Genomic DNA, 25,249 nt, shown 5'->3' on the forward strand with positions numbered 1-25,249 from the left:
GGAAATGAAAGTTTTTTATCCTTCATCTTTAAAAGGGCCTCAGATGATTTTTTTACTTGTGAAGGGATCACTTGAAATGATACATTTTAGATCAACACAACAGTGAAGGAACCACATGCTGTGCTTGGTTAGTACGTCAGAGGACAAAGAATGCATTTTCAACTTGTAATGTTTAAAGAGGCTTGGTACAAAAGGAGTGAGGCACTAAATGAAGGGAAAGCAGGAAAAAAATGCTGTAATTCCTTTTTAGCTGGTATCCTGAAGAAGTCTTTAAAAACCCTGCCTGAGGTAGGAATACAGACTGAGTTTGGCGAGTTGTTCCAGTCTTACAAGAGTTATTTTGACAGCCCTGACTTTCAAGTTCCATAGGCAGGATCACGCACACAAACTGCAATCTCATCTTGTCCACAAGGAGAGAATAGTTAAGGAGAAAAAACCTGTCCTCGCTCTGTCAGTCTTTCTATATCAGAGGCAACATTACTTGGTACATAGCCACCTTTGCCTTTCCACCCAGTCTAAATCTCCAGATATAAACAAATATTTTGCACTATTCATTTTGGGCAAGTGTCTCTCGCACTCTGGAAAGAATGACCAGCACATCTCCTCCTACCGAGTTCTTTCTTGAACTGCAGCATGGTGAAGATGAGAAACTGCAGAAGTCTATTGTATGTCCTCAGAATTTTGCTCCACACTACACTACAAATTAAAGAACACTCTGCTTTTCCCATAGACCTCCAGAGAATAAGCACAAGCCAGAAGACTGGAGATAGTGGTGGTAAGCACAAGCAGAGGTTTGCTAACAAGCCAAACCAAGCCAAAATTTGTGGGTGCTCGATTCAGAATTTGTGGGGCGCTTCAGAAGACTGAAGGGCTCCAAAGCCCTTCATGGTGGGGTGGAGGGGGGAAGGAATTGGAATTATAACTTCCTTTGCCCAGGGACTCAAATCCATGGAGTGGTTGTAAGAAAGAACCCTTTCTTTTAAAACTAACACTTTGTTAATTTTTATTGGAGTAGTTGTGCATCATTTTGGATACATTCATAGGCAACCAACTCAAATGCAAAAGTAAATAAGTATTAATTTTAATAGCTTAGTGTTTTTCTGCATATAGTGCACTTCTAATCAAGTTGAAAAGTTACTAGAAGTTTTACTAAGAGCCAATGCAGATGTATCTTCCCCAATGACTTTACCTTTATAAATGGTTAAGGAATTGCGAACAGGCTATAGGAGGGCAAATTCCTTCTCCAAAGCAACTCTCACCATTATTGTTAAAATCAGTGCTGATTTAACAGCCATTAATGCTAACTAAATTTGCTTTAACCATTTCCAAACTGAGGATAGGAACTGTAGTTAGTATCAACTGGAATTAATTCTGGCACTGATAAAAAGCAGGGAATCTTTGTATAAGAAAGGGAAGGCAGCACATGATCCTACAGCCTGCTCTTAATTTCTTAACCATGGTTAAGAGTCGAACAGCACAGCAGCTGCACCTACCTGAAGAGTCCTTAGTAGTTCTAAAGCAAACACACAGAAATATGAACATTCCGAGGCACAAGTTGTTTCATTATCCCATTTGATAAAAGATATTAGGAAACATAGTCAACAGAAAAAGCATATTATTGTTTGAAGAAAATAAGGATAACCAAAGAAGTACTTCTAAAATATGAAATTACTTACCAACCATTGCACTGACTTCTCCTGCCATTAGTAGAGACACACTGCTGTTGTACAGATTCACATCAATGATACCTTTACGAATCGTTTCACCTACTTTTGCTCCCAGCAACACTGAACCAGCAGTTTCAAAAATTGAAGCCAAAATGCAGGCCTGACGCAAAGTGACAACACCAGAGCCAACCGCAGTACCAAAAGAATTGGCAACATCATTTGCTCCAACTGAGAATGCCAAAATAAAAGCAATAATAAATCCCACAATGACCATCCACAGGTACTCGTCCGCCATTTTTTCTCAAGTGCACTTGTTGATTGGTTTCCCCTTTGCAAGTACTTTATTTGGCAAAGCTGTAGGGTTCTGAAACAGATTTGAACAGCAGATTTCTTGCACACAGTGAGCTCTCTCTGGAAAGTGCTGTGTGGTGTTAGAGTGTGAAGAAACTGCTAACTGGCGATTTTCAAACAACCGTCAATACTGTTCATTTGGCTGGGTTCAATGACCAGCGAAACCCATTCCATATTTCGCTGCAATTAGGCTACAGCTCCAGTGACCTCTCCTACAACAGAAAAACAACAAAAAAGATAAACATTACAAATAACACAGATGATTTAAATCAGCTAACAGGAATCTAAGAATGACATGTGACATTTAAAACAATAATTTAATTCAGACAAGATTTTAAAAACTGAGAGCATAAAAGCAGCAGGTTCTTTACCACTTTATCACTGTTTCTTAAAGATGATGTTTATAAAGATAATACTTTGGGTTTCCTGTCAAAACCGCTGACACTTTTCTACAGCAGGGATTTGCAGAAGTTGGACCACAGTCCACCAGTGAAAAATTTTATACCTTTTGGTTACTGAGGTGCTTGCAAAAAAAGTTGGACTAGGTGGGGCTGGAACTGACCCAGCAAGGTAATTCTTATTTTCTTAAGTAAGAGCGCCTACTCACCATCAAAGAACAATTCATTGCTGTTACATGCTTAAGTGATCCAAAGCCTGACAGTGGTGGAAGTAGTGCAGTGCTGTATGCCTCTCTCAACCACATCTGCTGCATCTGGCCCCTTTGACCATAATCCGTCAGTCTGCCATCAGATTCACCCACCAGTAGCCTGCCTCAGAGCTATGTGACTAGGACAAGACTAAGTATAAATACTTATCTCAAATATGAAACCCTATTAGACCAACCGATTTATTTCAGCAGGCATTTCATGGACTATACAGTTCATTTCACCAGATGCATGAAGTGATCCAATGAAATAGACTATAGTCCATGAAAGTTTATGCTGAAATAAATTTTACTTTGAAGGTGCAACAAGGCTCTCCGTTGTGTTTGCTACCACAGGCTAACATGGCTATATCCTGGAAGTTATTAGATTGCCCTACAGGTAGACCACAGCTGCGATACAAGGACATCTGCAAGAGGGATCTGAAGGCCTTAGGGATGGACCTCAACAAGTGGGAAACCCTGGCCTCTGAGCGGCCCGCTTGGAGGCAGGCTGTGCAGCATGGCCTTTCCCAGTTTGAAGAGACACTTTGCCAACAGTCTGAGGCAAAGAGGCAAAGAAGGAAGGCCCATAGCCAGGGAGACAGACCAGGGACAGACTGCACTTGTTCCCGGTGTGGAAGGGATTGTCACTCCCGGATTGGCCTTTTCAGCCACACTAGACGCTGTGCCAGAACCACCTTTCAGAGCGCGATACCATAGTCTTTCGAGACTGAAGGTTGCCAATACAAATTAGATTGCTTATCACACACCTCTCTACTTAAAGAGGATTTCCATGGGGTCCTGCAACTAGGATAACTTTCTTAGCAATTGATAAGCAATTGTAGCCTCCAACTATTTTCAAGCAACACTGAAGTTGTGAAAAAGAAAAAATGTCTCAACTACCATAAAAACTCCCAAACACCTTACAATTCATTTTTCTGCATGATTTCAAATTCATAATCATGGTATAGGACAGTGATGGCTAACCTTTTAGAGACCGAGTGCCCAAAATGCAACCCAAAACCCACTTATTTATCACAAAGTGCCAACACAGCAATTTAACCTGAATATTAAGGTTTTAGTTTAGAAAAAAAACTCATACATTAACATCTTTTACCCACTATTATTCGTAACCCTTAATGAACTTTTCCTCTAGAAATTTGTCCAATCCCTTCTTAAAGGCATATAGGCAAGTTGTCATCACTACTTCCTGTGGCAAAGAGTTCCACAGACTAATTACATGCTGGGCAAAGAACTATTGTCAGGGAGGGGGTGGCTGCAAGGCCTTGCCACTGCTCATTTTCTCAAACAAGAAAAAATATATTTTTTTAAAAAGACCCACCCACAGAAGTGGGCTCTAAGGCTGCAATCCCAGCCACTCTTTCCTAGGAGTAAGCCTCATTGACTCTAATGGGGCTTACTTCTGAGTAGACATGCACAGGAGCAGGCTCTAAGGCTGCAATCCCAACCATGCTTTCCTGGGAGCAAGCCCCAACAACTCTAATGAGACTGACTCCTGAGTAGACATGCATAGAAGTGGGCTCTCAGGCTGCAATCCAAGCCACACTTTCCTGGGAGCAAGCCCCAATGACTCTAATGGGGCTTACTTCTGAGTAGATATGCTCAGGAGTGGGCTCCAAGGCTGCAATCCCAGCCACTCTTTACTCAGAAATAAACCCCATTAGAGTGGATGAGGCTTACTCCCAGGAGACACGCACAGGAGCAGACTCCAATCCCAGGCACCCTTTCCTGGGAGTAAGCCTCATCCACTGTAATGGGGCTTACTTCTGAGTAGACATGCATAGGAGTGGGCTCTCAGGCTGCAATCCCAGCCACGCTTTCCTTGGAGCAAGCCCCAATGACTTTAATGAGACTGACTCCTGAGTAGACATGCATAGAAGTGGGTTCTCAGGCTGCAATCCAAGCCACACTTTCCTGGGAGCCAGCCCCAATGACTCTAATGGGACTTCCTTCTGAGTAGACATGCATGGGCTTGGGCTCTTAAACTACCAGCACCCCCCACTTTTGACTAGGGCTGCAATCCTACCCTCACTTTCCTGGGAGTAAGCCCCACTGACTGCAGTGAACTTACTTCTGAGTAAACATGCAATCCTACAGTAGGATTGGGCTCTGAGGCTGCAATCCCAGCCACGCTTTCCTTGGAGCAAGCCCCAAGCAGCAGCAGCAGCTTTGCTGAGCCCGCCCGACACGCCTTACCCCGGACAGGGGAGGGAGGAAGCGCTCCCATTGGGCTGCTGGGGGTGACTCCTCCCCGGGGGCCTGGCTCTTCCCCCTGCTGTCAGTTCCTTTCCCCCCCCCTTGGCCTCGCCCCTCCCTGCTCCAGGCTGCTGGCGCCTTCCAGGGGCAGTGAGCAGAGGCTTGCGCCTGGCAGCTGGAGCGATGGCTTCGAGTGCCCACCAACAACCTTCCGCGTGCCCTCCGTGGCACGCATGCCATAGGTTAGCCATCACTGGTATAGGACTGAATTCGCATCAATCCAACTTGTTACTCCAGATGGCAGAAAGACAGGAGCTGAAATACCACTTCTCTATTGCTCCAGTACTATAGAACTCCTCCCTTCTTTTGCAGTTTCTTTGAGCAACTATTTCATTGCTAAACCTAAAGTATGAACTTCCGATTTTCCACGACTCCTGATGACCTAAACACTACTCCTTCTCTTACCGTAGACTTTGCACAAATAATTCTGTTAAAAGTCAGCCAGCTATGGCTCTGACACAATGTTGAAACATGCCCTTACACAAACTGCTAATTATATTAAGTAACTCTCACATTTCCTGAAGCACTCCAAGTCTCATGGTTCATTTAGCAGTTGCCAACCAGTGATTCTAACTGCAAGGATAGCTAAAGCGCACAAAGCGTGCTCTGATTTGACTCCCCCTCAGTAGTTCCCCCTTTCCAACCTGCCTCCTATAACTTTTCCCCATCCCTTTCCCCTCCCAACCTTTTGGGGCAGTGGTAGCAGCCAAGCCACTACCCTGCCTTTGGACAAGGTAGAGAGCAGGGGGCAGTAGGGGAATGGAACATGATAGTAGAAGTGTGTGGTAGGCAAGAGCATCTCTTCTCTAGCGCACCACATTCTACTCCTTTCTTGTTCTAGTCCCCAGCCACTCCCTGCCATCTACCTTTGAAAAGATAGACTGGTGTCAGTAGATGGAGGTAAGAGATGTGCCAGTAGCTACTGTCACTAGCAAGGAAGAGCAGCAGTTAGTGGAGGCTGGTGAGGGGGCTCATAGTCTGTAAATAATCTGTAGCCCTAAACTGTCACCTCACCCAACTTCAACTTTCTGACAGGCTAACCCTCAGGAGAGCAGAGGGGAAAGGGGGAATTGGCCTGCTTAGGCCTCTAACAGCAGGAGGTGGGCACTAGGGTGAGGGAGATGCAACGCTTTGATGCATTTTTGTGTAGTTATAATAGTATTAGCTAATAAGCATTAGGTTTAATTACTGTACACAAGAGTATGCAAACATATGCCATGTTACATAACTTTGTTATATTGTTGGTTTCAGTTTTGTATATTACAACAAAGAAGATTACAGCAATAAAAAGTATTACTCTTAAAGAAAAGGTTTGTGCATAGTAGCATGGTGTTCTCAGTGTGTTCTCAGTGCAAGCCCAAAGTTTCCAGAAAAAGAAGCAAGTCAGAATTGCGCCAACTCAGGTGGAGGCAAAAAGTAAGCAAGGTGAATTGATTTAAATTACCAAGAAAAAATCCAGCAAATTTAAATTGTTACTCATTTTCCAATTAATGCATTTCCTGAATAACAGCACATACTAATGGACACTGGTAAACAATTTACAACTAAATATAGCATTTATACCATGCAAGAACATAATCCAAAACCATATGAATGCTGTGCTCCACAGTTATATACCAAGTCCCTAACATACATACTGGTTCTGTTCCAGATCTGGAAGTCAGATTGTACATAGATCAAAACAGCCAGCTCTTGCCAGCCCAGTGCTATCATGCCTACACAGAAGCACCACCTGCGCAAGAGCACTGACACTGCTATCCATAAATCAGAAACCTGTAGCTTGGGAAGCAAGTATCTGTGCTTAGAGACAAGTGAAATGGATGGGGTTTTGCTTGGTTCTGTGTCCAGGTGGAAGAATAATAAACTAATTAATGCTTCTAAGTTTCCAGAAGCAGAACTGGCAGTTATAGACTGAAGTATGCTTTTCCAGGAGATGGAAAATAGACATCAACACAGTTTGATTAGTAGTCATAAATATTCACAATTTTCTTCTATAATAAATGCTTTTCTTTTTACGTAGTAAGTAATAGATGTCACAAGCGAGTTCAGACAGAGGCGGGCACAAACTACAGCCTATGAAAGCCTCCAGTTCAGCCCTCTGAATTGCAGTAAACCCTTCTGTAATCAGACCCTCCAACTTCTGAGACCATCCACCTGAATATGCATGTAGCGTATGCATGCTTTGCAAATCAGCTAAACGGAAGACATGTGTGCTCTTTTGCTGTTGCTCATCAATGCCTCTCTTCCTTCTCCAACTCAGGCACAGGGTGTTCAATTCCTGTCTTTCTTGTGGGCTGTGCAGAGTGCTACTTCAGCTCAGCTCCACTTACCTACTTCAGCTCTCTCCTCTCATTAACCAGTCTGCCACATGGGGTGTTGTATTGGCTGAGCTTGGCTCGTGTCTCCCAATGGCTGCCATTCCAACCCCTCACCTTCTTCCAACAATACAAACAGCATGACTGTGTTCAGGATTGTGAACACAACTGTGTTCTCTGCATTGACAGTGTTGTGTGTGTGCACTTAAAAAAACACTGTGTGCATGATTTAAAAGGAGTACATGGCAGGGAGAACTGGATCATAAATTGTTAAGGGAAAGGAACCAGGAAAGAATGACCAAGTTCCCAAACTAAACAGAAATATGCTGTTTATAAAAAACAAAGACATGGGGCACCTAAGACAAAGAAATGTACTATAGGTCGTCCCTCGTTATCCACTGTGGTTCCGTTCCAGAACCCCCTAGTGCAGTGGTTCTCACACATTTAGCACCGGGACCCACCAGGACAGAATGAGATTCTGTCGGAATCTACCAGAAGTGATGTCATGACCAGAAGTGACATCAAGCAGGAAAATTTTTAACTATCCTAGGCTGCAATCCTACCCACACTTACCCAGGAGTAATTTTCCTTTACTTGTTAAAACATAGTAGTTTGTTAAACATAGTTAAGTATGTATAGTTAAGTATGTTAAACATAGTTAAGTATGTTAAACATAGTTAAGCTATGTACATTAAACATACTTAGTAGTTTGTTAAAAGTATAGGTCTATAACATTTCCCCAAATGCAGTCACATATCATGGTAGCATCAAGTCTAATATATTAAAAAATAAAACACTGAAATGAATGGGGACCCACCTGAAATTGTCTTGCAACCCACCTAGTGGGTCCCGACCCACAGTTTGAGAAACACTGCCCTAGTGGATAAAAAAATCTGGTTAAAAAGTGGAAAAATAGATTTAAAGACCCACTTTCAGGTTTCTTACCCCTCCATTGCTTTTAATGGAATGAGGTTGTGGCAGTCAGCAATTAGAAATGCAAAGGACCCCCTGCTTTTGTCCGGCTCAGCTGAACAATGGAATGATCGCTTGCATGACTGTCTCCCCACAACAGTAAGAAAAGCAGTTTATTTAAACTGTGATTTTAAAGTGACACATTTTTCCCCTTCTCCAGGGATCAGCACATTCCTTCTCATTTGCAGTGTTGAGTCAAATCTGTGTATAAAAAATCTGTGTATAACAAGGTTCAAACCGTATAGCATAAGGTTTTGTGGGCTACAGTCTACAGATGCCTGAACTGTTGCCCTTATGTATACAAACAAGAACAGAATTTTCCTATTTTATTTATTTTACACATTTTTATACCACCCTTCCTCCCCAGAATTCCTCCAATTGTTTTGATGTAGACTGTTAACTGGCCCAGGCAGCTACCTTTTCAAGAGGTAAAAGCTGGAATATAATTACTTTAATTAATTTGCATTATGGCCCTCTGCACAAATTTGTAGTGTGGCCCTTGAGCCAAAAAATGCTTGCCCATCCTGAGTTAGGAGAGAAGTGTACAATTTAGTTCATGTGCTTGGATTCTATTCAGACTACATTTTAAATAAAAGATTTTAAAAGAGCACCTGTTGAACTGTTAATTTCTGTTTAAAATTTTAGTTAAGTAATGCAAATCTATTTAGTGATCTTTTTGCACTCTGGCAGCAAGTATAAAGTTTCCATCTAAATTCTGCCCTCATTTAATGAAAATAGATTCAACTTGCCCAGCACACTACAAAGGAGATCTGAAACAATGTCTCAGCAGCAAGTCTTGGAAAGGCAAAGAAAGCCAATGACAGATGCTTCGGCCCTGAAAAGCCTGGAAAATTGACCCAGTCATACAGTGCTTTAGAAAAAGGACAGGATGTTGCTCTGCCACAGGGGCAGCCACTCACTGCACTAGAAGAGACAAGCTAGGAACCGAACAAGACTATGCCTGAGATCAAGAAACATCCTTAATCACAGTGTTTATGGGGACAGACATATCTTAAGTTCACTAACAGAGATCCACTGCTATTATCACCTGATCACAATCCAGGGCTGAGCATTTTGCCTCTTGTTGTCAGTATACCCAAAAAGGCTAGGAACCAGTGTACTTTCAGTGCTACAAGGTAGGTATCAGATACTGTCCTGGGAAGTGTAGGCTGGCCCACTGAGCATGCCATGGGTTGGTTTTATGGCAGAATGGATGCTATAAAACCGATTATAGTGGCTTGCACACATTTGGCACTCTTTCCAATAACAGCAGCAGTAAGACAAAAATAAGCCTGCAATTCCAAAGGGAAGCCACATGCATTCATTCAAGTAAAATAGAAGTTAGTACCACAGAATAAAGAAATGAAACAATAAGACGTGCTGTGCAGACATACTACTATTTGATAGGGAATGCAGCAAAGTGCTGTGTGCCCCAGAAGTTAACACGTGTAGGTTCACAATTTTTAAAAAAAATTTTCCCAAAAATTCTGCCCCATCCTTTAGTCAATCATGGCCCTCAGAGCAGGTGAAAAGATCCATAAAACACAACGAAATGAAACAAATTAAACAGCAGTGAAAATAGTCAATAAATACTTCTGAGAAGTGGGGTTGCTGGCTTTTCAAAATGTTGTTCATGCTCTCTTTGGAGCATTAGTGATAGGGGTTCTTTTCTTCTTCTGAAGCAGTTCTGTCCATGAAGACAAGGACTTGACAGAGCAACAGCTGGGAGAGGAGAACACCAAAAGGGGGACCCAAAGCTGCCAAGTTTAATATGTCACTTGGTATTGTTTCACATAATCAATCACATTTGTATTGGCAACCTTCAGTCTCGAAAGACTATGGTATCACGCTCTGAAAGGTGGTTCTGGCACAGCATCTAGTGTGGCTGAAAAGGCCAATCCGGGAGTGACAATCCCTTCCGCACCAGGAGCAAGTGCAGTCTGTCCCTGGTCTGTCTCCCTGGCTATGGGCCTTCCTTCTTTGCCTCTTAGCCTCAGACTGTTGGCAAAGACCATGGAGAGTAAGGAAGGCATCCAGAATTGGGGCTGTGAGAGAAAGAGGGCTTTTAATAATTTGTCCACTACAAATCTGATTATAAATCCCATAATTGCAACCATGCCAGGGCCAAATTACATGTTTAATATCCATCCATCCAGTTTGGTCCCATAACAGGTCAGAGAGCCTCAAAGAACGAGTCTAGTAACAAGCAAAAAAGTTTGTTTGCTTTAACATCTGATGAATCTCAAGAAGTAGTCAACCTAAAGAAACATTTTTGGAGTGGAGCAGGGAAACAGCAGATTCAAGGGGCTGTCTGGTACCACCTTACCTGTTGGGATTCTTTCCTTCTCCCTTCCCTGCATTCTTCAAAAGGAGCTGCTTTACCCCTGGAGCTTCAAAGCTCTAACAACTAAAAGCTTCTACTTTGGGCTGTTAACATCTGGTATGTTGGGAGTGGATGAGTTTGTCTTGCTTTTCACAACATTGTACCTGCCTCAGACTTTCAGCAAAAGAGAAAAATACAAATACAGTACTAATGAAGAAAACAGGAACTCTGCTTAAAGTTTGTATCTGAGAACTGCAAGTCAGTGGCACAGAGCTTTATAGATACACGTGCTAAAGTTGGCACAACTGGTTTTCAGACAGCTAAACATAATCCTATTTCCTTGCCATATGCCACATGAACAAGCTAAGATCACATGTAAGCCTCCATGCACTTGTGCAATGCACGTAGCTGCTGTGCTGCATTAAAACAGCAAATCAAGAGCACTGTTATACCAGTATAAGATAGTTACAACATGCTCAGCCTGAAGACTATGTAACAGATCAGCAAGGCAAAAATTTGACAGAGAACATCATAATTCTTTTCCCTCAGCTTGACATAATGCCATTAAGCCAAGGAAGCCCTGTTAAAAACTGCAGGATTGCTTTTAGTATTCACCTGAAGACTGACATGGATTCCAGGGGACGAGGTCAGTCTTAGAGGGTTAGTGACCCAAGGAGGTAGCAATTGCTACACAACTACAGGGATACTCCCTGCTCACTTCTGCAGCTCCAAGTTTGGGAGGAGAGCTAGGGTTCAACTCAGGGGCATGCAAGGTGAGCAAAATATATGAAACCCTAAGCCCTGTGAATAACATACTCCGCTTCCATCTTCCACACTTAAAGGTCAGGGAGGGCAAATGTTCCATATCTGGGAACTGGATTAATCAAACAAGACCAGCATAATCAAAATAATTTCTTCTATATGGACAGCCAGAGACTGACTTCTGCTGTAGATGTTTAACTGAGGATACCATCAGCGGCAATATAAAAGAGTATCAACAAGTTAATGGCTGTGTTTGTCATTTGTTAATGACAAGTTATTGTCACTGTATGGAAAGAGGATGAAAAGCAGCATTCAAATTACAGGAGATGAGCCAAAGGAGTTTTAGTTCCTTTAGCTACAGCTTTGAGAAGACCACTACAAGCATGACTTTGCCTCCCTCATTTTTTCCTCCGTACTTCATCTGTTATTAGGTAGAATTTTGGGGTAGAAACCATAAGAGCTCCTTGGGCAGAAAGACAGAATAATGCTGAAATGGACTGTAGTCCATAAAAGCTTATGTTGAAATAAATTGGTTAGTCTGTAAGGTGCTACAAAACTTTTTTTTTAACATGCTTAAAAATAAGCTCTCTTTAGCTCTATTTGTTCTGTTCAAAAAACTGGAACAGATTGAGCTATGAGATTCCTCCCTAAGAGCCAAACCTCTTTCAAGACACTCCAAGAAAAAAAACATTCCATACACACTCAGAACTTCAAGCCCAATTTGGACACCATGTCCGTCCCCCCCAAATATATGTACTGACTTATCTAAACCAAGATAAAATAATCCAGAAATAATTTACACAGTCAAAATGAACCAAGTCAATCCAACAGCAGAAACATAGCTTAGGTCATGCCACCCTTTGCATTCATTCTCCCTTGGCACATGACAAACCACATACATACTTATGGACCCCTGCAAGAGATCGTAAAAAAAAAAGCTAGTGCATATGTAGCAACGAGAAACACAGGAAGCTGCCTATGAATATGACAGTATTGTCAACACTGACTGGCAGCTACTCTCCAAGGTTTGACAAAGGAATTTTACTCTGTCAATTAACAATTTCAACAACCTTTAATGGCATAGCAAAAAGAAAAAAGAGCTAAAACATACACACAACATACATAATTAGTTAAATAAATAAACTACACCAATACAAACCATCAATTAATTATAAAAAACCACAGGGAGATTACGCCCACATGCACCAATCAGGGCTGCTTGGAACTATTAGCAATAAGGACCTTTGTGAGGAATTCAGCAATGAGAGATGTAATATCGTGCGAGAAGTCGTGTAGAAGAAACGCTGCGAGAAGATGGGGGGGGGCCAGAATAATTAGAGATGACATTTACTCTGTCCTATCAGAGATGTCGGTGAACCTGGGATTTTCGGAATCCAAAGCAGATGTCTTTTTCATGGACCTGTAGTACATTCCCTAAACATTGCAGGTGGATAAATTAAGACTATTTGCAAAGTAATCCAAGAACATAGTCACAGCAGTGATGAAGATCTCCTGAAGGGTTTTTCCCCCCCCTCTAAGGGTGTGCACTTATAGACTAAGGATAGAGCACTTATAACGGAATTGACCAATATGCTCTAAGGCAGGAGTGTCTAAAGTTTTTGGCAGGAGGGCCACATCACCTCTCTGACACTGTGTCGGGGGGGGCAGGGAAAAAAGAATTAATTTACATTTGAAATTTGAATACATTTACATAATTATACATAAATGAATATATTAAAGATGAACTTATATTAATGAACGACGGTCTTGCAATAGCTCAAGGCCTATAAAAGGCCTTGCACAAAGCAAGGCTGGCCTTTCCTTTGCTGCTGCTACTGCATCACAGACGGGAAACAGCAAGCAGTGGAGGGAGCCCTCATCCCACAGCTCACAAGAGAGGTCAAACTGTCACCCTCACATTGAGAGTAGTTGCATCGGGCCAGTGCGGGCTCCAACAAATCTCCGGAGGGCCAGAGGCTCATTGGAGACTGGGGGCTCCCTGAGGGCCGTATTGAGGGGCCTCGAGGGTCGCATGTGGTCCCAGGGCCGGGGTTTGGGCACCCCTGCTCTATGGGACCTGACAAGTGAGTGAAGTGAAGGCTAGAGCACTTAAACCAAGTCATAGTGAAACCACATCTTTCTGCTCAAAGAAGGCACTTTGAAGGAGACAAAAAAATCTATGTTGCTGAATGGGCTTGGAGTCATCTATGAAAAACTTGAAAATTCTACATACATCCAGCATGCATCATACACTTGAGTTCTCAGATATGAGGAAAAAGCTCTTGAGCACCATAACAGATTGAGCAGGTTTTAAGGATAAAGATGACAGATACACAGACAAACATCAACTTCTTTGAAGCCAGTTTCTGTGAACTTCTATGAACATCAGAAGAATTCCAAATGTGGAAGAAAGCAAGGGATTTTCTCTAACCTTGCCTGGAGGCTTGAACACGGGGGGTGGGGACAGAGTTCTGATGACCTTATATGTAGACAGAAAGCAAGACAGATGTAACACCTAGCTGTTAGTGGCTGGTAACCACCTTCTTGCTTCTCCACCCTTTGGGTAAACTATGGATGAATTGGGAAAAGGAACTTCTTGCTGTCACTATCAAAAACTAGAGAGCCCACTCAAAAGAACACTGCCTTGGAAAAGCCTCTCTCTCAGGTTAACAGGAAGCCCCAAAATGTGGGAAGACCCTTTAAATTCTTGCAGTACATGGATGCTGTAGGAGATGAGGTAAACTGTTCCTTCCTGGAAAAAAGAGTCTCCTTCAGTTGTCCTTTTAGGCAATACTCTGTCTAGGAGAAAAGCCAGATAGTCCAAGCCACTATTATAGGACACTATCTTTGTGTCTGTTCTTCTTGGATTTAGTATTGGCAACCTTCAGTCTCGAAAGACTATGGTATCGCGCTCTGAAAGGTGGTTCTGGCACAGCGTCTAGTGTGGCTGAAAAGGCCAATCCGGGAGTGACAATCCCTTCCACACCGGGAACAAGTTGCAGTCTGTCCCTGGTCTGTCTCCCTGGCTATGGGCCTTCCTTCTTTGCCTCTTAGCCTCAGACTGTTGGCAAAGTGTCTCTTCAAACTGGGAAAGGCCATGCTGCACAGCCTGCCTCCAAGCGGGCCGCTCAGAGGCCAGGGTTTCCCACTTGTTGAGGTCCATCCCTAAGGCCTTCAGATCCCTCTTGCAGATGTCCTTGTATCGCAGCTGTGGTCTACCTGTAGGGCGCTTTCCTTGCACGAGTTCTCCATAGAGATCCTTTGGGATCCGGCCATCATCCATTCTCACGACATGACCAAGCCAACACAGGCGTCTCTGTTTCAGCAGTGAATACATGCTAGGGATTCCAGCACGTTCCAGGACTGTGTTGTTTGGAACTTTGTCCTGCCAGGTGATGCCGAGGATGCGTCGGAGGCAGCGCATGTGGAAAGCGCTCAGTTTCTTCTTGGATAGGATACCGTGATCCTTGATCAGGCATTGCAATCAGGCTGTGTAAAGAATAGAACTGGTATTGTTGATCCCCATAGCTGTAGCATAAGAACCTGGAATGCTCACTCCTGATGGAAATGTGAAGGTAAGCCTTGACAAGGGGATAAGTGGTTGCTTTGCCTCAGATAAGGCTCAAGTGGAGAACTACCATAAGAAATTTGTGTTTGATGAGGAACCTGCTGACACACTTCAGGCCCAGGATAGCACTGACTTCTCCTATCTTAAGGACAGCGAACAAAGAAAAACCATAACCCCTTTCTACATCAGGAACAGCTCAACAGTCCTGATTTCAAGTGAAATGAGGATGATCTTTAAAATCTATGAAGGTTTAAAACAACTATGAAACAAGGGTGCTCAGAAAAAGAATTCTGCCCAACTCCCTTTTGTAGGCCCTTTGGAACCTAGTCAAACATTCATTGTTGGATTACCAGTCATTTTAATATGTTTTGAGGTGACCTCCACATAATACTGAGTAGGCTGTGACAGTCACATGAAGCCTGGCTTTTAATTAGGATGCCAGGGACTAAATATAGGTTTGAATATGGGCTTGGAATGCCATGGGCACATTTCTGGAGCTAGAGGAACAAAGTCAATGAGGAGCTTTAAAAATATATATATTTCATTTTTTCCTTGTGGAAGAAGGGAGAGCCTGCTTTTTCTCATTACATCACTACAATGACTGTCTGCAGGACATATCTAAACAGCTTGTGACCTGAAAAGATAATGGTGGTTAGGTTGGCCTTGGTATCTGTTCTTCAGCTGCAAAGGGAGAGCTTCTCACAACCAAGAGAGAAGCAAGGTATTTGACTGAGTTCCAGGATGTCTAGAGCGGGGTGCCCAAACTTTTTGGCAGGAGGGCCACATCATCTCTCTGACACTGTGTCGGGGGCACATTTAATTAATTATTAAATTAATTAAATTAATTAAATTTGAATTAATTTACATTTCAAATTTGAATAAATTTGCATGAACGAATATATTAGAGATGGAACTTTTATGAATGAATGAAGGTCTTGCAATAGCTCAAGGCTTATAAAAGTCCTTGCACAAAGCAAGGCTAGCCTTTCCTTCATGGCCACTGCTGCACTACAGACGTGAAACAGCAAGCAGGAGAGGGAACCCTTGTCCCACAGCTCATGCAAGAGATCAAAGATCTTCACACTGAGAGCAGTTATGTCAGGCCAGCATGGGCTCCAGAGGGCCAGATGCTCATTGGAGACTGGGGGCTCTCCGTGGGCCAGATTGTGAGTCTCTGAGGGCCGCAAGTGGCCCCCGGGCCAGGTTTTGGACACCCCTGGTCTAGAGGTATGTGCCAGAAAGGTGGTGCTGAGTGAGAGCCTATCAAGTGGGTTCCCGACTAGGCTGTTCTTGTTCAAGGGCTCTTTGACTCACATTCAGGCAACACAAGAATGGATGAATCTTTGAAGACAATGAAGATGTTTCAAATCTCCTTTTGTAGGGCAACCTTTGTGATTAAATTGGTGCTGTATTGTTTTCCAAAGGGTGAGCCATGGCTCTCTGAGGAGCCATGGAAACAAGCCAGGGGAGTCACAGAATCCTCACAAAAAACCAGGGGCCCTAGTATAGGATTTTAACACAAATGGAGAGCAGTGGGTAATGGCCCAGTAGGTCAAGGGAGACCCAAATAGAAAAAGTTTAGGAATCACTGGTCCACAGGCAACTCATCAGTCTAAGGCAGCCATTTTCAACCACTGTGCTGTGGCACACTGGTGTACCATGAATGCTCTGCAGGTGTGCTCCAGGAGCTTGGGTAAGGGTCATTTATTAGTAGGGCCATTGGGGGATGTGAGCCCCCACCAACAGCATGGTGTGCCTTGTCAGTGTTCAAAAAACTGATGGTGTGCCTTGACAATTTTAGTACCATGTCAGTGTGCCATGAGATGAAAAAGGTTGAAAATCACTGGTCTAAGGGAAGAATTGCCTTAGATGCGAGAGCTGCTACAGGTGAATTCACTTTGGAAACGCCAAGTGTAATGCTTTTAGGTAATTGATAAAACTTACAAGGGATGCAATGACAGGCCTTATAAGGTTCTTGCTGTTCTTTGTGAAAAAAAAACCAATTGTACCACATCAGGAAGGAAGTGGAGACACAATCCCTACAGGACTGGAAGATTTTGAAGCAGAGGTTCATGAGTTTCTTGCTGATTGAATTAAACAGGAAGATGTCTATGGTCATAAACAGACATGTGGGGAAATGAGGGAAGAGCCTGCATGTCACCCGGGCCCAGCCCAAGTGGCCAGGAACTCCTCAGGAGTAGGGGCCTCCTCGGGAGTAAGACCTGAGCACCGTCAGGACTGGGGTCCCAGGCAGGACACCTCCCTGGGAGTAGGGCCTAGTGCCTCCTGGGAGCAGCAAGCAGCCTCGTGGCCAGAAGGGGTGGGGCTGGCCCAGCCAGAGACTGGCCTCATGAGGAGGCTGGGCAGCCTAGGGAGAGGTCACTCCTCTCCAGGTGGGAGCAGGGTTGAGGGGAAGGCCAGAGGGGGTAGCAACCCCGGCCTTATGCAGATAATCCAGGCCCCAAAGGGAACTTTGCTTACCTCAGCCCTGGAGAGAGGGCCGGGAGCTCCCCAATCCTAGACTCGCCCGGGCCCCGGGTGTGACGTCAGGAGGAGCGAATGTACAGACCCGAGGACTTGGAGCCAACTACCTCCACTGGAGGCCGGCTGATGGGGGGGCGAGCCTGGAGGTACCTAGGGCCCTCCCAAGGACAGTTAAGCTGACCCCGGACAACAGCACGGCAGCCATCGGGAACCCATACCCCTGGCCAACAGGCACCAGCCGGAGAGCTCTGCCCGAATCCTCAAGGGGTCAGGGAGGAATGAGCCTATCGTGCGCTGACAGCACAAGTCTGTGTCAGGCAAAGGGGCCTGTGCCGTATCAGGCCCCATGAATGTCAAGCAGTTGACGCAAGTAAACTGTCTGTGCAAAACAGCTGTGTCTGCCTCCCATCCTTTTTTCTGCCGACGACCAACTCTCATCGACAGGGTAAGCCCCCCGTGCTCGGGCACACCCCAAGGGGTGGGGTCTCTGCCCACCATGGACATTAATAATAATAATACAGGTATTTATATACCTTTCATGGTCTTCAATTTCTCCTCAGACTTTTATTTCAAGGCGGTTTACACAGGCAGGCTATACTAAATCCGTATAGGGATTTTTACAATTGAAGAAGGTTCTGTCTTTCAAGAACCACAACATTTCAGATGGATCCTGCACTAGACTGGATTCTGACATTTCTCTCCCCACAATGCTCTCCTTCTTCCCTAGTATCCCAACAGGCAACTGACCCACAAGGCTGACAGACTTCAAGGAATGGAGTTGTAGTGAGATCCCATTTAGATATTTTCCTCACTTTGGGCAGAGTGCTGGGTCTCTTTGCAACTTCTTGGCGTACCACTTATTCCCCAGAACAATGAGGGGACTGAGGAACAGGTATATCTCTGTTGGGTCTGGATAATTCCCTACTCCTGGATTCTTTAGAGTGCATATGAAGAGCAGCTGGATGATGTCTATCTTTGACATGTGATCTGAAGCAGCAGTGAGAGCAACTAGAGAGGTAACAGCCAGACTTTGGAACCGCAGTAAGTTTTGTGGGGGTGGGGGGTGGCAGCAATGTGATCCCCAGGATTGCTCTGCTGCCAGGGCCAGAGGGAGGTGGTTTAGTCTTCAGGGGTGTGTGTAGGGAGCCCTGCAGATGCCTCTGCAGGGCTCCCCAAGCTTGTAAACAGTTAAAAAGTGCAATCAGAAACCACTTCCAGTTTGTGGTCACGAAACTGGAACTGGTTTCCAATTGCACTTTTCAACTGTTTACAGGGTACGCAGAGGCATCTGCAGGGCCCCACACACCACCCCCTGCTGGCACTTGCAAGCATAAGCAATCCCCCTCGGGTCCCAGCAGTGGCACAATCCTGGGGACTGCATTTCTGTCAACCCCGCCCTGCCTCTTATGGGGCCAGGGACAAGAGCTTCCCTGGCTGGTGGATCATGACCCACCAATTTGGGAACCACTGCCCTAGACTGAATCTGTCAAATGGATTACCTCTCTCAACACTCTGGCAGAGGAGCAGGTTAGAGGGGATCGGTGAAAATATCACTTCAAATTCACATAATGAAAGTAGTGCATATAAATTATCCCTACAGGCAAAGGAGGAAGACTGTTTTTGGGATCCTGCTGCCTCCAGTGGAATATTACTATTCTTCCACATTTGAATAGTTATCTCTTCCAAGAGTTAATTGGGATAACTCCTAAAGAAGTTTCCTGTGTGACCCACAGTGACAGGGCTGTCCCTATTCATTGTGGAAGGGAAGCCGTGCTCATACCAGAACTAGTTCTGGAGATATTAAACACACAGAAAAAAAAAACACAATTTTTTTCCAGCAAAATTGGAAATGTTGGGAAAAGTCAAAATATAGGCAATAGTTATTTCCACATCAAGCTTATTTTACTGCTTTAGCTGCATAAAATACATTGGCATACAAAAATGTACTGTTTGGCTTATATGAGAAATTTAAGGTATAAAAGCTCCAATTTTGTACATGCATAATTGCAAACAAACCCATAGAGCTGCAAACTTATGCTACCAAAGCATATGTATCAGTTTTTGTCATGTGAGAAGGAGAAAAAAAATGAAAACAAACCACACGTGGTAAAAAAAAACTGTCTCATACCCAAACTTTCAGACTGTTCTTCTGAGGCCCACATGCTCCACCAATAGCATCTTGCAGCTTCTGCCTCACCTCCTTCTGACCTTCCTATCCTTTGGCAAGGTAGGGCAATAAGAAGTTTCCCAGTTTGTACTAGAGTGTCCGTGTCACAGTAATTTGAAAGGAATGGGGAAAGATTGACTGGAGTCTAATTAAAAGGATGGCAGATGCAGGAGCACTGATCTCCTCACCAAAGTAGAACAAAAGTCACCAGAAGAATGCAAGTAGCAACCCACAAGCAACGAGTGCTCTCTGATGAAGATGGTAGCATCCACTAGGTGCAAATATCTTGGATTTAAATGTATTTTGTCTACCATGTGCTCATTGATTATCGTTTTCAATTTCTACAGTCTCTTACATACAAATCTTCATACCACACAATTCCTGATATTTTGGTATAATTCCAGTTCACCAGACCACCTCTTGGGACCTAGTATTGAAGACCCTCACCCGACCTGCCATTGAGCCCATGACCACTCGCCCATTAGGGATATTAACATTTACCAGGGTAGCTGCTATCCCAGGAGGGTAGAGATTAATACTCTATCCTGGTGGAAGGTACAGAGAGAGTAAGAGCAGACTAACCCATCTTTTTATCCCCAAGAGTTTAAACAATCTGTTTATGACAAAAGTTTCATCATTTGCTATTTCACAGTGGATCAGGGAGGGCATGCTGGCAGCTTATAAAGCCTGAGGGAAAGTAGTCCTGCCAGGTATTTGGACACATCCTCTGAGGGGGACAGTGGCCTCTGCAGCCTATAGGAGCTGCCCTATCCTCCAATCCAAGAGTTCTCAAACCCAACCCAACCCCCCCCCCCCCGCACTCACCTGGTCTGCTGTGGAGGGCACCACAACCCATCTCCTTCTCCAGCATCAGGTCTCTGGAAGCAACTAGAAGTCACTTTCCCAAACTCAGAAGTAAACCAGAAGTTACTTTCCAACTCCTTCTAGAGGCCTGCAAAGGCCCAGTTTAGCCTTCAGTTGTGTCTAGAGGGCTCAAATTTGGAGCCAACCAGACACAAGGGCAGGTAGGAGGGTCCAACCCAGGACACACCAGACACTGGGTCATCACCCACAGTTTGAGAAACTCTGCTTCAAACTGTGTGTATGGCAGCCTGGAGGTGGGCGCACATTTTACAAAGCACTACAAAGTTGGTGCTCATCTCTCAGCTGGCACCACTTTCAACAGGCGCGCATCACAGAAGGTGGTGCAGGGGTCTGCAGTGTAATTTTTGCCCTTAGGGAGACACTGTCTGGATATATCCCACATTATTCTTACCTATGAATTCCTCATTTCAGTAGTTCCAGGGTGGCCAAGTCTACCCACTCTGGCAGAACCAAGGTCCAATGCAGTACAATTGGGCTTCAGCAATAAGAGTCCTGGGGATCTCCTCAGTTTGTATGTAGGTTTTGCAGGTACTTCTGAGTGCTGCCTATTCCTGTTGCTGCAAGAGGGGCTTCAGTTGTTCAGTTCAGTTTGGGGAATCCAAGAAGTCCCTCCCCTTGGTGCTCTTCAAATCATGTGAACCTGCCCGATACCAAGAAGACAAGTTTCCCAAGTGCAAGGACTGAGCCACCCTAGGAACACTGAGAAAAATCCATAATTTTCCATAACATAAAAGGGTGCTGCATAAGTTCTATCTGGTTTAATAGAAATTATTCATGGATTTCTCACTCAATTTTGTAACTGTAAGAGCTCTCTCGCCCTGGAGCAGACAGTCTCATGCGATAGAGGACTCTCACTGGCAGTTCCAAGGAGAGGCTGGATGGTCATTTGTCAGGAATGATGTAGTCACATGCAAGGAGAAGGATCCGGACTAGATGACCTCAAGATGAATTCCAACTCTAACATGCAATGATTCTACGACATTTTTACTATTGAACCAGTCTGAGTCCACCTATCATTTCCCTTCCCCTTGGGAGGGAGGAGCTTGAAGCCAACTATCGACTGTATCATCAAATATGGGGCAACAGTTAAATAATAAATGAGACAAAAGATAAATGAAATGGTTTGTGTAAATTGGCATCTTAACTAGCAGGCAGCCTCTGAATTCACCATTAAAAACACTCAGTCACAAACTGAGGCAGGAGAGTTTCCATCAACTGGTAATGACTGGTCTCACGCTTTAACAGTTTCACGTTACCGCAGACTCTAATCTCTTTCTGTCTTCCCTTCCATCTTAAATTACTTAGGCTGCAATCCTACGCAGTACATACATTGCTGGGAATAAGCCCCATTGAACACAGTGGAATTTATTTCTGAGTAGACATGCATACGATTGTGCTGTTAGACTGCAAGCCTTCAGGCAGGGTCTTAGCTTTAACGCTATGATGTGTACACAGTTCATTTTAAGCACTATTCAATAAAAATGTTTTCTGAATTTGGAAATTTAAGCATATGTCAAGACTCAACAGTTTTAAAACAGTAGCCTAGTAGAGGAGTCCATTAATAGTAGCACACAATGGAATGTATTCAATAAATTCGAGAACAGTAAAACTATTTTCCCACCAAAAATACTGAGGCAAATTTTGAATAGACAGTTGTAAAATACTCTACTCCCCATACCACCCAAACAGTATACACATCAGGGGAAGGAAATACTAGGAAACAAAGGGAGAGGGTCAAGCAGGACACTTGAAGAGTCCAAGGAAACTGCAGCTGGTTGCCAGCCAGCACCAGAATACTCTACACAAAGGAAATAAGCAGCTACAAGACCGAATTCTAATGGGTTATCCTTAAATTTCCTCTGTGACAGAATCCAGGTCAAATCCTGCTGAGTTATGGACTTATTTAAAAGTGGCAGATTTGTTACCAGCAGTTTATCAGTTTTAGAGACATTTACTCCTGCATGCACACACAGAAACCCAAAGATCAACAGGATTCCCCTTTCACTGCTGACTACGAAGAATTTCCTATAAGCATTAACAATCATTATCTGAACCATAAAACAAATTGTGTTTCTAATTGACAATAATTTTGCCAGAACATTCCGATTTCACTTAAAGCTGATTATTCCGTAGCAGTTTGAAGACATTCCTGTGTTTTAATTTTCATATAAGCATTACTTATGTAACATACTTTGCATTCTATTATATTAGTATTAAAGAATTAGCAGGCAATCAAATTTGGCTTATATAATATTCACAAGCAAATCAGTTAAGTGATCATTCTTTCCTTTCCAGAAGACAAAGGCACAATCAAGTATTTTAAATTTAAAACAGATCTTGTCATGGTTGTCAGATTAATTAAAGTAGTTCTAGAGAAATTACATCCCTACATGGTTCTAATTACATGTATAAAACTTGTAATGAGACCAAAAACGATGAAAGATTTACACTCCAGGATGTAATGTAGTGCCTTAACAATTTTAAAATAAGTCATCAGTTACATAAAAGAATTACTTCATCTACTAACCACTACACAGCCTTATATAGCATGTTAAATTGCAAGCCGCCTTAAAGGATAAACACTGCTATGTTACATTTTAGAAGCACACAGGCATCGATTACCTTCAGTTATAAAATCACTTAGAGAAACTTTCAATTACAGTATTTGCTGTTCAGGCACTCCCCACCCACCTTTGAGAAACTGGATCACATTCTTGTTTGATATACATATTCCTGTCTAATGACATACAAAAAACCCCTCTTTTTATTTTGCTGGGGCAAACACTACTATGAATTTTAAGCCAATGATGCTTGAAGTTTAAGGTTATTTGCCACAATTCAGACACAGGACAGTATTTGTTCCTTTACAGCTACACTTCTCTCTTGCCAGTGAGAAAATAATAAATAATTGAAAATAATTTTCTCAGGAGAGAGATTAAATCCAAGCTTCCCCATCAGGTAACCGGAAACATGTCAGAGTCAAGCCTTTCATTCTTTTCTTCAATAATAGTGAAGTATACATGTTTTAAAATTTGAGAAATATTTTCATAAAAGGTAATGTGCATATTTACTCACTCAATGCTTCCAACCTGCTTCAAAAAGAGAGGAGCCAAGTTAATTCTTCAAGTAACTCTGCCTTGCTAGTCTCAAATACATTCCTAATGTCTAAAATAGATGTCCTATCATTTTCAGCAGTCACATCTCAGCAGCAAAGATCACAAGCAAAGCGAACTGTTCTATAACTCACAGAGCAGCCGCCAGATAAGACTTCCAAGATTGGACTCCAAAACTCTCAGAAGCATCAACTGAGTTTACACCGAAGGTGAGAATCTGCCTCCTCTTAAACAGGAAGCTCTGACAGGGGTGGGTACTGATAAACACACCCCAGTGGCATGACTACTCTAATTAAACAAACCAATCCACATGAAGCCAAATTTAAGATTCTTGTTGCCTCCCCCCACCAAAGTATGGATACAAGGCAGTAAAAAACTCTTTGTGGCAAAAAAATTGTTTAAATCTATTTCTACAAAGACAAAACTAAACTACTAACACATCCTAAATTGCAAAAGTGTTATATATCAAAACTACACATGTAGAGAAATAAGCTGAGTAGTGCTTGCACTGACTTGCAAGAAACTACATAATGACTAAGGCTGTAATTCTAAAATATTTACTAGAGAATAAACTTCATTTAGCTAAAATGGATATGCTTCTGATTAATCCTGTTTAGGATTGTATTGCAGAATGTGCATTTCTGCTTAAGGTCCAGATGTGTATGTTATATGTATATGATGCCAATAAAGGTTGTTGGAGTTGTTATATGTATTTGATAATACTTTTCCAACTTAATATAGTGAAAAAGTGTTGAAATTGATGTGAAGATTTATATAAGATATGTAAACAATTCAGCCTCATTCCAGAAGTACTTGCTATATAGTGCTACTCTGAGCTAAAAAGGCATCCATTAGTTAACACAAAATTTAACAAAGTGGAATTCTAACTGGTGAACCTAGTTTAATTATTTGTCAATTATCTGTTTTTCTTACCAAGTATTTTAGCCACTGCTGATGCTTTTAAAATGGAGGACACCTGACAACAATTCTTAAACTCCTTAAGTCAATAAGGAACACTTTGTTATGAGTCCAAAAGGTATTACACACGCTTTATAATTATAAACATATATTTTATCTCCTTCAAGCCCTTTCATAGGCAGCACGTCACAATATCAAGTCAGCTAGTTTACTTTGGATATCATGACCTAAAGTGCACTTAATGTTTTAACAAAAATTCTGTATGGTTAACAGGCCTTTACAGTACCACCTACTATATATAGTACACACACAAAATTAGGACACACTCAAAGTACATTTGCTACTGCAAGTCACAACAAGTGTGTGTGATAGAAACAGAATCAGTAAAGCCCTTTTGAATTGTATCCTTCCGCATGTAGAAAATTTTTCTCGCTCACTGAGGTGGGTTGCTCAGCACCTTATACTACTGTATAGCAGTACACAAAAAATGACCAAGTTCAAATATGATTTTCTGCCAGAATGAGAACTGCTATGGTACTACTGCTACACTTGTTTACCAAACCCTATGCAATTTCCACTTTAAAGCAGTTGTCTTCATTCTTTTCAAACCTGGGGATCATTTTTAACCTTCCTTGTAATATGGGTTCAATAACATCCTCCTACCCATTGTTCACCTTTTCCCCACCCTGCAAATGTATGCAAGACATTTGAAGGTTCTTCCTTATGCAACTAAAACAGGGTATAAGCTGCATACAATTTGAGAAGGTTAAATCAGTATCCCTTTTAAATTCAAGAGATACAAAG

The 25,249-nt window shown here is 42.9% G+C and overlaps 1 protein-coding gene across 7 annotated transcripts in view; it reads right to left on the reverse strand.

Moving 5' to 3' along the window:
• SLC20A2 (solute carrier family 20 member 2) overlaps positions 1-25,249 on the reverse strand; it is an 83,924-nt gene that overhangs the window by 34,747 nt on the left and 23,928 nt on the right. Inside the window, exons 1-3 of one of the 7 annotated variants that reach the window (XM_066627108.1) lie at positions 23,662-24,516; positions 8,071-8,129; positions 1,677-2,230 (exon numbers count right to left, since the gene is read on the reverse strand). In XM_066627108.1, coding sequence (XP_066483205.1) covers positions 1,677-1,962 — 286 coding nt within the window. In that variant the 5' untranslated portion in view covers positions 1,963-2,230; positions 8,071-8,129; positions 23,662-24,516. Of the gene's footprint in view, positions 1-1,676; positions 2,231-8,070; positions 8,130-20,805; positions 21,727-23,489; positions 24,517-25,249 lie in introns of those variants that run through there. The other 6 variants (XM_066627107.1, XM_066627109.1, XM_066627113.1 and 3 more) reach the window with 6 other exon arrangements.

This window comes from Tiliqua scincoides, chromosome 5, assembly GCF_035046505.1.
Source record: "Tiliqua scincoides isolate rTilSci1 chromosome 5, rTilSci1.hap2, whole genome shotgun sequence".
In the NCBI taxonomy this organism is placed as follows: Eukaryota; Metazoa; Chordata; class Lepidosauria; order Squamata; family Scincidae; genus Tiliqua; species Tiliqua scincoides.